This window comes from Glycine max, chromosome 13 (assembly GCF_000004515.6).
Source record: "Glycine max cultivar Williams 82 chromosome 13, Glycine_max_v4.0, whole genome shotgun sequence".
In the NCBI taxonomy this organism is placed as follows: Eukaryota; Viridiplantae; Streptophyta; class Magnoliopsida; order Fabales; family Fabaceae; genus Glycine; species Glycine max.
The window spans coordinates 20197571-20210164 of record NC_038249.2 but is presented as its reverse complement, the minus strand read 5'-3'; the positions used below and the strand labels follow the sequence as shown (position 1 = coordinate 20210164).

The following is a 12594-nucleotide window of genomic DNA, read 5'->3' as shown; positions in this document are numbered from 1 at the left end:
GAAAGCTGGAAGTGGCAGAGGCTGCAGGCTGCTCCGTCAATGCTACGGTATGGCCACCAGTGGGCATTCATATATCATTACTACGGCCAAGGACCTAGGACAATAAATTCACCCTTTATTGCCATTAAATAAATGGCATATGTCAAAATAAATACGGAAACATGTTTCATGGAATACTTGTAGGGTTTCTGGAAGCATGCGTTAGATATTAAATGGAAATTACTGTATTTGCAAAATAACATTCATACTTTTAATTCACTATTTATCATCAAGTAAAAATTCATTTTAATTTCATTACTCAAAAAGAAGTCTACCAGACCCCCAGCGCATAAGTTAGCTGGGGAAAGATTATTTCAATTTAATAAAAATATCAAATATGAGTACTTATGTTTGAATTAAAAAAAAAAACTATAAATATAATGAAAAGTGAATTCAATCAGCCATCAAAAAACTTAAAATTTAATATTAAATTCTCTTCCACCAGCTCATTTGACTCATTTTCGTGAAAAATATTTTGTCATTATATTTGTTCAATAATTCATTAACTTTTAGTAGTGTAATGAGTCGAACTTATAAAATTAAAATATTTCATAATGAAAATTTTAAAAAAAATTAATGTACATGGTAATAAGTGAATATAAATAAACAAAAGAAGTACCGATAAAAAAAAATTAACAAAAGAAGACATGCATGGATCAGGAAATCAACAGCGGGCGCCACAATAGGTTGTCCGTTTGTCTTTTTCTTCTGATTTCACATAATAAAACAGTACATAATAATTTAAATGATAGCAAATATTTTAGATATGTCTGGTTTTAAGAATAAATTTCAAATGATTTTATCTGTATCCTAATCATTCCTATTTTGTCAAAAAAAAAAAACATTCCTATATGCCTGCGTGAGTGTTGGATAGATATATGAGTTGTTTTTCAAATGTTTTAATAGCCTAATTTGCTTATCATCACTTTGTCTTTCAATTCATGTAATCTTTGTATTATTAGATACATGAATATGAATTATTATGACATCAAAATTGCACGTGTTGAGGCACACCCTCTGTATCATTATTGGATAAGATGAAGGATGCTTTCCATTATTGGATGCGTGGTGTGAATTTTAATAGTTAATGGACATCAAAATTACGTGAGAGGCTTTACTTCTCCACCTAAAGATATATTCCTCAATTGTGTAAACAATAATTCATCTCCGCTAAGAAACAAGTGAAGAGAACACAACAGAAAAACTCGATATGTACCGACAGGATCATGCTGGAACTGGAACTTATTGGCCATGCTTCTCAAGGTGCAATAGTAAGGTGAACAAAAATATAAATGAATTAATATAATATAACCATTTTAAACAAGTCTACAATTATTTTATATATTTTGTGGTGTATGTTTGTATATACCAGTTAGCTTAACCAAACTCACAATCAATGTGAGTCTAACACTCACCTAGCACCTTGTTTTTCTGTTTATACATTGAAAAATATAAAACTTATATTTAGCATGTATAGATCAAAGGGTATTTTCAAACACACCTAGCTTTTGTAAGGGGGAGAGAAATCAAATGATGAATAAGAGAAGTTCTTAACAAGAGATAACATGTTACTGTTATCTTTATAAATTTAATTGACTGCATGCAGCCAGTAGCATTCCCTTCCCGCGAAAAAATGTTTGCATTGATCTCACACGTCACTCACTATTCAATCACGCTTATACAGCTCACCACGAGGCTGAAGAACCAAACAAAACAATGCATCCAGCCAGCTGCTTCCTCCTTGATATCCTTTAAAACTTTATCATCAAAAGGGGCATTATTCCATAATTTATCAGGCAGATCGAATTTCCACATTTTCACCAAACCAAAGCTTCATTAGTCATTAGGTAGCATCTGATATTTCATATTAAAAATCTAATAGAATCTATCTGACTAACAAAAATTAACTCAAAAGGGGGATGGTTGTCTTAAATTTTATAAAAATATTAATGTGAGATCTTTTAATTAGCACCTATCCGTGGCTGCTTAGGTTTGTATGTTTAGAAATTAAAGGAAAAAGAAAAATAAAAATTATAATTTTATTTTTTTTACAAATCACAATTATCTTATACTGAAAATAATACTGTTCAAGTTAAATAAAATCATATTAGACATAAAACTCTCACCGGTTAAATTAGAATAATCCCATGCCAATTAATATATTTTGAATAATAAACATTAATTTGCTGTTGTTTGATAAAAAAAATGTATTTGTATTGAATGATTTTTACAACATTTTGATATAATGATGCACAAGCTGGTAGAATCAGCAGATGAACAAATACCGTGAATTTGTTTTTCAAAACAAATTTCCGTCTCTCATTTTTTTAAACAGAAGAGAAAAAAAATTACATAGATCACAATCATCTCACCACATTTTTTTCTGTTTCTTTTTTATTTTCAGCAAAACATAAAACCTAGCTTAATCATCTATGAATGGTAAATAATTTAGTAACTTATTTATCTTACAATTTCAATTTTGTACCTTTATTGTAAGTTCCAAAAAAGTTAAGAGAAAACCCTCCTCATAAGGGACCTTGTACTGTGTCAAAATCTTAACACAGTCGGGAATGACAATTTTTTATTTTATTTTTATCTTATTTACAACTCAAGATTTTCATAATAAATTACTTATGATTTTTTATGAAAAATAAATTACTTATAATGAAGTTAACTAAATTGTAAAATAAATTATCTTCATCAAATTACTTACAATGATTGATTCTGGCAAACTTCATCAATATTGCCAGAATTTTGAATCTTAGAGTAATAATGAGTTATGAGCAAGAGAATTTGAAATCAAAGTTTAATCCAAAATTTTAAGGTTGAAGTTTATAGTTCTTCTTCTTATTGCTCAACTTTTTCATTTTTACCTAATATGAGATTTCATCTCACCTCATACTTGTAACCTAGCACTACCCGCGTGATACTTCAAATTGTCCGGTTGGATTGAAAAAAGATATTTGTAGAGAGAGATAAGTGTTTTGCTTTATCTTTTTGTCTCTATTGTACCAATTAGGAGTTTGCTTTGATTTGACTGTTTGTAACAAGTTTTAGTGCACTTGTTAGAAGTTCTCTTGTATCTTCATTGATTATAATAGAGTTATTTCTTTCGTTTGGACGACCCATGATTTCTATCCTTGGATAAAAGAATTTCCCATGTTAAACAAATTGTGTATCTATTTTTTCTTAATTTCTATTTTGCGCTCTATATTTTATTAGTACTCATCACAGATTCTTGTAAGTTTGGGAGAATTTGTTATTATGTTTGTCTATTTCTCCATCATAAATGTCACTTGGACAAGCCAAGGGGTGGAGGGAGTAATGAAAATTGAAGTTAAGATAGTGTTGTTGATATTTGTCACATTAGTGTATAAGATGATATGGATTGATCGCAATTATAAAATAAGTGAAGCAGGAGTAGGCAAGAAATACGGTGACTCGCTCCCGAAAGGACACTTTGACCCCGGAGCATGGGGACACTTGTCTCAATTTTGATAACAAAAAAATGTCTTATAATAGTGACTCAACTACAGCACCAATCACCAATCCAGATTGCAAGCCAAGCAAAGCTCACATTCACATTGCACATGTGAGCAAAAAGACAAAAGAGATGGTGAGAAACATTGGAGTAGAGATTAGGTGGTGAAATACAATTGTATTTGCTAAAAATGTGGGCAGCAGACTGGCAAGTCCTCAAAACACGGATATAAGAGTTAAAAATGCTTTTACATTAAGCAATCAGAATGAAGAAAGGAAAAAAAAAAAAAAAGACTAAAAAAACAAACACAAAAAGGTTACATAGTGCTGAAGTTACTCGTGTAAGGATAAAGAAAGAGTAAAGGGTGTTTTAGATTGGCAGAGAGTTCGGCGGGAGTGGGAGTGTGTTCGCATTTGAGGCTTGATTATTATTCCTTTCAAATCTGTAGTAAAAAGAAAAAAAAAAGGACGAGTTTAAAACTTAAACTAATAATTGTGGACTTAAAATAAAACACCCACTAACATACAGATTTTGTAACATAAAGTAAGAAATGGGGGCAGCTGGCTACTAAAAGCCAATTTCTTTAATTCAAGGCCGAATACTTTGCCAAAACAGTCAAACTTTGTTGTAGAAAGCCATTGCAGAGTGTAGTTTGGGGTCAGAGAAACGAATCATTCCTCACGTTCGCTGCTATATCTTAATTTGTATTTTATTACTATTATTATTACTTCATCATCATCTTCTCTTCCTCTTCTTTGTATTCTAGTCTCCAAATTCTATTTGATTTTAGTTGTGTTCCTTAAATTATTCTTCTTACATTCTCGATTTGAAGAAAGGTCCTCTGACTGATCCTACATGATTTGAGACATAAATGTGGGTCCAACTAAGGATTCATAATACGTGTGGTTGAATGTGATTATATTTCAAGAGGGTTGTTAGTTAGCTCCCCCATTTTTTTTAACCAACAAAACATTTTCTTTTGGCGTTTTTTCTAATTTTACACATATACTCGGATTCAGCATGAGTATTATCCGTATTTAGACAATACTAAAAAAACTAAAAGCAATAATTAAGGAGGTAGAGTAGTGAAAACGGTGCATCCACATGAGGCTCAAACATACAAGATGATATTGCACGTGGCTTCTTGAGAGATCTACCGTCTATGAAAAAAATGATCCACCATCACAGCACGTGACTTGACAACAAGAGCTCTGTCTCCACGTGCCATTTCAGGCACAATATGAAGAGGACGGTGGAATTTGTGCTGGAGTGAAACACACGTGATGCTAGTGCCATTTTCATCTGCCACTTCCACTTTCTAATTTATATATCCTTCTATAATAATGATTTACATTCACAACTTCTGCAGTTTCTAACTTTCTTCGGATTCTCAGCTTAATATTCTACTTTATTACTTTTCTCCTCGATAATGTCTTTGAACATCACAGATACCACTCCCCCAGGACAAGTGTCCTGTGCCTTTTGTGTTTACTCTTCTTTTATACACTTCAAAAGTATATTTTTATGAAATGAGTTGAAATAGTTACGTCTCCCGGGTATGACCTTAAGTAATAACTATCTATGTTTTCATACCAATGTGAATGTTTCAAGGCTTAGCTAAAAGGCTAAACACATCCTATACTGAAAACCATAGTTGTGTCAAGAAGGGCCCAATACTCGGCCCATATACGGATCTTAACAAAACATTCTTAAGTATCATTTTGCAATGAAGCCCATTAACTACTCACCCTAAACTCTAATGAACTATTTGGTTTAAAAGAGGAAAGGAAAAAAAGAGATTTTAATGGAGGAGTGGAAAGGAACAAAATTTAACTAAGAGATAGAGATTTTTCTCTCCTACATTTTACTCCAGCTAAAATTTAAAACAAACAATAGTAGTTTAAGAAAATTCCTCTCATTCCTTTTTGTCTATTTCCCTCCACCAAACATTATGTAAAGCATCCTTGCTCATTACAAATTACAGATACGTACCACTACTGACTATAGTATCGACAACCCATTGAAACTGGTTCATCAATAAGACAAAAACGCTTCGCACAACAGATACATTCCATATGATGTTATATATATTTTGTTACATATTACCGGTTCATAATATTAACATATAGTAGAAAAACAAGTCGATCAAAATCTAGTAGAACTGTTGTTTTGCTTGTGTAACAGCACTAGAATGCATACGCAGAGTTAGCATACTCTAACAAAATCGTTGTCCTTATCCAACAAGGTATCAACCATTGATGATTGACTTATAGTGATCACCTATGGTTTCATAAATGGCACCTTCATCAATAAGATTTTTAACAGCCAGCCTGCAAGAGTTGGAATTCAATCAGAGTCAACAAAATTTGGATAGTATGTTATAAAGAGAGAGAAGAGAGAGACATGAGCTTATCCAAAGAAATTCCAAGATGTTGTGCAATATGATCACGATGGACCCCCTCATTCCTTGAGCTGAAACATCAATTTCATAATGTTAAGTTATGAAACACATGCATCTAAAAAAACAAATAAGTACAAACTTTATTATAATTAAACTCGTGTAATGGTTTTTTACAACTCCCTCTCCAATGATAATCTGTGGTCTTCGTTCTTCCTTTCTTTTTATAAGACTAGAATTCATGCAATTTACTCTTCATCACTAGTGCTTTCAATGACATTTTTTGTATTTAATCTAAGCCACCTTATCGATTTTCTATGATATCTTATCTGATGCCACAACAATATCTCCTCATTCTGTCATACACAATCATTTTGTATGTCCTTTTTAACGCGGTCAACAATCTCTATTAACATTTTCATTTTGCTACTTCCACCTTTTTCTCTCGTTGACCCTTTTAAGCCCAACATCTACTACCGTAAAGTATAAACTGAGAAAATTAGATTATTTCAATAATTGATTGTATGTATAATCAATTATTGTTATAATCGAACATTGTCAAGAATCAATTTTTGATTAGTAAGTTTGCTGAAAAGTGGTTTGAAGATAATTAATTTTGTTGGACACAAGAAAAAATAAGTCTTTTTACATAGTAAAAGAATATAAAAACAGCTGAAAGGAAAAAAAAAAACTGTTAGGAAATAATCGTAAGCAACAAATTTCCAGCTTCATAAAGATAACTTATTTTTAGAAGGAAAAAAAAAAGCTTTTTCTAAATTTAGGCAGGGATCCCCAAACATCCAACTTTTTGATAAAAGGGAGGGAAAAAACAGCTGGAATTGGAAAACAAAAGCTTTCGACTTTGAATTAGGTAGGGACATTACAATCACAAATAACCCTCTATCTAATTTCAAAAACAGAGGAAATTAACATAGAACATCCGACATTATTGGATTTTTATTTTTTGTCATAACATGAGAAAGCATATATAAGGATACATCATCCGGCCCCAGTTGAAACTCATTGAAACCAACAAAAAACATGCCACGAAACCTGCTCATTCACATAGGCTCAAGATGGCAGTTTACCAACTTGTGCCGTGTATAATCACTAGAAAGTAGAAACAGACCGTTCTTTAACATGCATTTTCAATCAGTAGGGCCCCGTTCGGGGTGGTTTTTCGTTTTTAGTTTTGAAATTTTTAAAAATCAAAACCAGATTTTGTTGAGTTTTCAATTTCAATTTATTTTGGTTTAGTTTTTTCAAAACGGTTGCAAATTAAAAATAGATAAAATAAGTCAAATATTCTATCTTATCTTGCTCCATTATGAAATCATGCAATATAAAAAAATAGACACAAAAATAATTAAAAATAAAAATTAATTAAACCTGATAAAAAAAAGAATTAGAAATAATGTTAAGGATTTAAGGAAAAAATATCAGAAATTTAGTAGATACTTCAATATATAAGCATATACACAATAAAAAGAAATATCAAAAAAAGATTGCTTCATGTGATTTCATAAGGATTAAAAATAAGGTTAAAGGATTGAAAAAAGACAGAATTAGAATTAATGATTTCAAAAGGCAAACACTATTTTTATTTGTTCCTATCATGCATGTGGCTTTCAACCAACAAAAAACTCAAGTGGATAGCATGTAGAGCACATAGGAGTACATAATATTTGTTCGTATCATGCATTGTACACAAAGATTAACAAGCATACATTCAACTTTGAACTCAAAGACAACTTGAGGACGTATGCAAGGACTTTCAAGCAATTTTTCAGCACAAAAGCTAAACAATATGCGGACCATCTCAATTGGCATAGCACTACTCTAAGCCAAAAAGTGCTAGGGGCTGTCACAAATGTCACCCCAAGAAGAAAAAACATCAAACTGAACTGAATTTTAACATACTTTTTCCTATCAAACCCGAAACAGCCAGTATCCCAAAGACCAACAAATGCTAACTATGTTGCACCTTACTTCTAAACTAGAAACATATCTTTTAACATAAACTATGAAGACATATCTTGCAACGTGTATATTGCAACCTCTGTAACCCATAGAAAAATAGGCACCAAATTGCATAGGTAAATTCCAATTTTCCTACATTAAATCACACACCACAAAGACATATAATAAAATAGATAGGATATTCCCCTGTGCATTAGCTCATACCCAGACCCTCAAAGCAACCCCCATTCCGAGAAAAAGAAAAAACTGAAAATTTCCCTGTATTATCCTAATTGGCTTTCTCAAAATTTTACAGACACACCTTTGGCCAAAAGGGAACACGGTGGGCTAATTGAGAATTAATTATTTTAGTTTATAGTAATATAAGTGCTGTTTTATTAAGGAAAAGGGGCCACCTGGAATGCATTCGAGAATTACCATGGTAGCGTCAAAATTGAAAAGAAAAAGGTGTCGTTTTATTTGTCACGAAATTAAACGGGAGTTAAAATCACAACCACCGACCAAGATTTAAAGCTCTGATTGAAAGCATGAAAATAAAAATGAAAAGGGAAATAGGAAAACAAGGTAAACAGAGAATAGAGATGGTAAAGCCAAACGAAAATAGGACAAGCACTGAAAATACAATTCATAAAAAAAAAAAAAAAGCATACCAGAAACACCAAATAATTTCAGCCACAAGCAGAACAGAGATGGTGAAGCCACAGGCACAGGTTCCACCCACAAGCAGGTGAGAAGATGGTAGGAGAGTGAGGGTACAAGATAGAGATGACAGTGATGGGAGAAGTGTGAGGGGTTAGGGTAAAACTAAAAACAATAATCACAAAACCAACTCAGCTCCATTTTATCCGAACACGTCTTGTTTTTGAAATTACATTTCAAAACCAAAAACGGAAAACTCAAAACCACCCCGAACAGGGCCTAGATTAGTAATAAAAAAATAGGCTAAATTATTATTTTGATCCTTCTATTATTTTAATTTGATCAACTTGGTACTTCCATTATTAAAATGTTCAATATAGTCCCCTAATTACCAAAATATATGCAGCATGGTCCTTTTCATTTGTTCTCATTGACGACATTAACCTGATCTAGTGAAAAAATGGACGCATCACAGCCAAGCTAAGGTTGATAGTGAAAACAGATGGAAAGGACCACATTGCATATATTTTGACAATTAGAGGACCACATTGAACATTTTAGTGTTTGGATTTCCATTTGAAATCCAAAAAACATCCACACATTCTCAGGCACAAAATGAAGAAGGAACTCTTGTGTGTCATCTAGAGAATGCCTGTTTCAGTTGATATCAACTGTTTACCAAACACACGGTCACACATAGAGACCCAAGCTGAACAAATTAAAAACTAAAAGAATCAAGAGTATTTTAGCTTTTAAAAAATCTGTGTACAACCATACTCCATATAATTGAACTACTAGAAAATTCTTTATTCCACTTCTACAGCAAACAATGCAAAAGTTTTGCAATATTCAAGAAAGGTATTTGTGGACAGGCATCCATATAATAAAATAACATGGATAAACCAATATTCAAAAAAAAAAAAAAACAAAGGCACCAAGAATGCAGTTAGTTACATGTTCAACAAGAGCCAAATAGGCAACATTAAATAAAATAACTTAAAAAAATACCTGTTTGCGGGATGATGCAAAAAATCTAAGACCATGGCTTCAACAGTAACACCCTTCTGACCATTGACATGCTGATCAGAGAACTGCAAATAACAAGTAGCAAACCAATGAGAACATTAAATAAAAACGAAACAAAACAGAAAAGCATGGTTCACTTTCTTACCTGATTTGTTGGCGGAACAACTTGAGCTTGATAACCTATTGTGGGAGGAATTGGTGAGGAATGCTGCTGATTAGGGACACTAGTCTGAAGATGTTACCACATGAAGCATTAGAGTATGGTACAGACTTATTAAAATTTATAACCATATATGTGCATCATATCACATCAAATAATTCAAACACAGTTTACAGTTTTTAATACCCTTAATTTGGAATTGTAGAGATGCACATATATGCAGTCGGTGAAATGACTAGCAATCTCATTAAAGTCAGTCACAGGCCTGAAAATGAAACAACAGGGTGAGGTAAAATATTGAACTGTATGAAAAAAAAAATAGGTTTGCCCCACCATTCACTAATCACTGGGACAAGAAGATAACTGGCCTTGGTAATAGTTGTGACAATTTAAAACATTGAACAGCTAAAATAATAATAAAAACAAAAGGAAAAGGTATTTATATCATACCTAAATGAGAAAACATTTAAGGTCCTTTTACCCTGAAAATGTTTCAATTGTCCATGGAGCCTCGCATACATTCCTTCCCTAATAATGAAACTAGAATATTAGTACATAGTATATGAAATAAATTGTCTGAAAAAAAGAAGAAAATACAGATGTGGCAACAAACAACAACACTACAAAACATGAGCAAAATGATAAGTTGGGTGTGTATCTGCTTATTTTCCTGCAGAAAAATAAATAAAATGATCATATATATGTATGTATCTTTTTATTTTATGAGAAAAAAATTATTTCAACAGTAACATGCATTTCAAAACAATTCATTTCCTTTCTGAATTAATCAAATAAAAACATATAGTATTTAGAAGAAGAATCGGTTGAAAAAACAGGGAAAGGGATTAAAACCTTTATTAGTCAAGTAAATATAGTATTAAGGTTCTGTCTGAATAAACTTTTCAATAAACACCTATAAGAGAATAAAATAAGAAAGTAAAATGAATTTAGCTTCTTTTATAAGTTAAAATTAACTTGTGTGTGCATTAAAATTTGTTTTTGGAAAAGTTAAATAAAAGAACTTCAATACATTAACTTATGCATGAGCTAATTTTAACTTAAGCAAGAAGCTTAGTTCATTTTACCTTCTTAATTTCTTTTCCTATGAGTATTTATTGAGAAAATTATTCAAACTAGCCTAAATAAAAAATGGAAATCTATGCAGGAAATGCAATATAGCATACAAGATAGCCTCTGCTTCATTTGTATCAACAGCTTCATGAAGCCTGCACGTAAACAAGAAGTCATCAGACATAACTGCCAACAGCACATGGTATAAAACAAAAAATTAAAACAAAATAATAATGCAGAAAAGATAAGAGAAATTTAACAACAATTACCATTTATTACACTCAATCCTTCCCGTACCATCATCAAGCACAAAAGTAACATCAGTAATTCGTCCAGCTTTGTTGGACACCCTTCCTACAAGAGTGACCTGGACTCAAATTGTTAGGACAAGAGAACCCACAAAACCCTACCCAAATTTAAAAACCAAGATGCAAGGAGAACACACATTGGTAACGTCCACACCGTCAATGATCAAATTGATTTTATCATCACTTGACTGAGACGCATCGTATATCTGCTTCACCGTCAGAGGAAGCAAGGACTGAGCGTCACGATTCTACAAAACAAAAAAAAAATTAAATAGAACTTAAAACCACACACACTGGTTCCATCTTATTTTCTCAAAACACTTGCAATTGAAAGACGAGCAAAACAATGGGGGTTAATTAGTGTTGAATGTTGTTGTGATTATTATGAAAAGGAAAAAGAGGGAGAAGGGACCTTGGAGGGAACGAATGAAGAGTCAGGGCCCTGGGTGGTCTGAGAAGGCATGAATCCACCACCGGAGAAGGCTGCATTGCCGTCAAACTGGCTTGCACTCGAATACATGTTTCTTCACTTGCAGAATCAAAATGCATACACAAATTTTTAATTTCACAATTTGGTGCGCTTACTGTAATTGAAACATAGATATACAAACAAAACCCTTTCTTATTGTAATTTCCCAATCTTTTAAGAGTACGTCATTAAATTTTAGTTTTGCAGCCAAGTTAATTGTGAGATTTGCGTATTCAGGAATCAAATATACTCAATGATACCTATATATGTGCCCAAATACAAGATACACTTTTTTCCTAATTTTCTTCTAATCCTCTGATCTCCGGAGCAAATCACTTTGAAGGGCAAATACTCAATCACACAATCACCCAACAAATCAATACACCAAGCAGTCCAACACAGAACTAACAATTCAGTGCATAAACAGAAAAGGATATAACACAAACACAAAAGAATCAAACCCTAAGAACCAAACCCTAGGAAGGAGTATAGACAAACCAGAGAGAAAAGATCGAGATTGCGAAAACGAGAAACAAACAAACGTGAGCGCGAGAGCGCCAGCAGAATTTTCAAATGAACCGTGCTGAAAGGTGCGTTTCATGTGCTAAAAAAATAGTGAGTCACATTACAAGAATTTTACAAGAATTTTTGTTTTGGATCTTATTTGATTTGTATATGTATTTTAAAAAAAGACTTTTTAATACATCACAACTCATTCCAATTATTCTTTTATTTTTTTTTATTATGGTTGGGACCGAATCAAAGTGATGCAGTCCAATCCGCAAGTAAAAGAATGGGTTGAAAAACCCTGTCGAGCGCGGGGCATGGCGGGGTAGGGTCAATGTCTCAAAAGAAAAAAAACATAATAAGAAAGAAAAAAATGACGATGAAAACATTTAAATAAATTAATAATGAAAATAAATAAAAAATAATGATTAAGAAAAAAAAAACTATAATTCATAGTGCTCTCACTTGCGACCAAGGTACCCATCAACAAAATGAAGTGAAACAAACCAACAGAAA

The 12594-nt window shown here is 32.3% G+C and overlaps 1 protein-coding gene across 3 annotated transcripts; it reads right to left on the bottom strand.

The window, feature by feature from the left end:
* Nucleotides 1-5572: 5572 nt before the first annotated feature.
* LOC100782819 (replication protein A 32 kDa subunit B) lies at nt 5573-12261 on the bottom strand. 3 transcript variants are annotated; one of them, XM_006593478.4, is made up of 11 exons: nt 12070-12261; nt 11515-11631; nt 11240-11350; nt 11064-11161; nt 10908-10949; nt 10174-10251; nt 9910-9988; nt 9709-9792; nt 9546-9628; nt 5924-5992; nt 5573-5850 (listed from the first exon to the last, which is right to left on the bottom strand). In XM_006593478.4, exons 2-11 carry the CDS (start codon nt 11620-11622, stop codon nt 5769-5771), a joined length of 834 nt encoding a protein of 277 aa, XP_006593541.1. In that variant the 5' UTR covers nt 11623-11631; nt 12070-12261; the 3' UTR covers nt 5573-5768. The 3 variants fall into 3 exon arrangements, with proteins under 3 accessions (XP_006593541.1, XP_003541521.1, XP_006593542.1); XM_003541473.5 differs by having other exon boundaries at nt 11515-11626; XM_006593479.2 differs by lacking the exon at nt 12070-12261 and adding an exon at nt 11832-12055.
* Between the last annotated feature and the right edge of the window lie 333 nt (nt 12262-12594).

Bases quoted from the DNA above. Each gene is read 5' to 3' on its own strand.
- LOC100782819 (XM_006593478.4), bottom strand. From the start codon at position 11,622: ATGTATTCGAGTGCAAGCCAGTTTGACGGCAATGCAGCCTTCTCCGGT. The intron at 10,252-10,907 runs GTATGCTATATT...TTTCATTATTAG, and splicing joins AATGAAGCAGAGGCTATCTT to GGAAGGAATGTATGCGAGGC. The intron at 5,851-5,923 runs GTCTCTCTCTTC...CAACTCTTGCAG, and splicing joins ATTTCTTTGGATAAGCTCAT to GCTGGCTGTTAAAAATCTTA.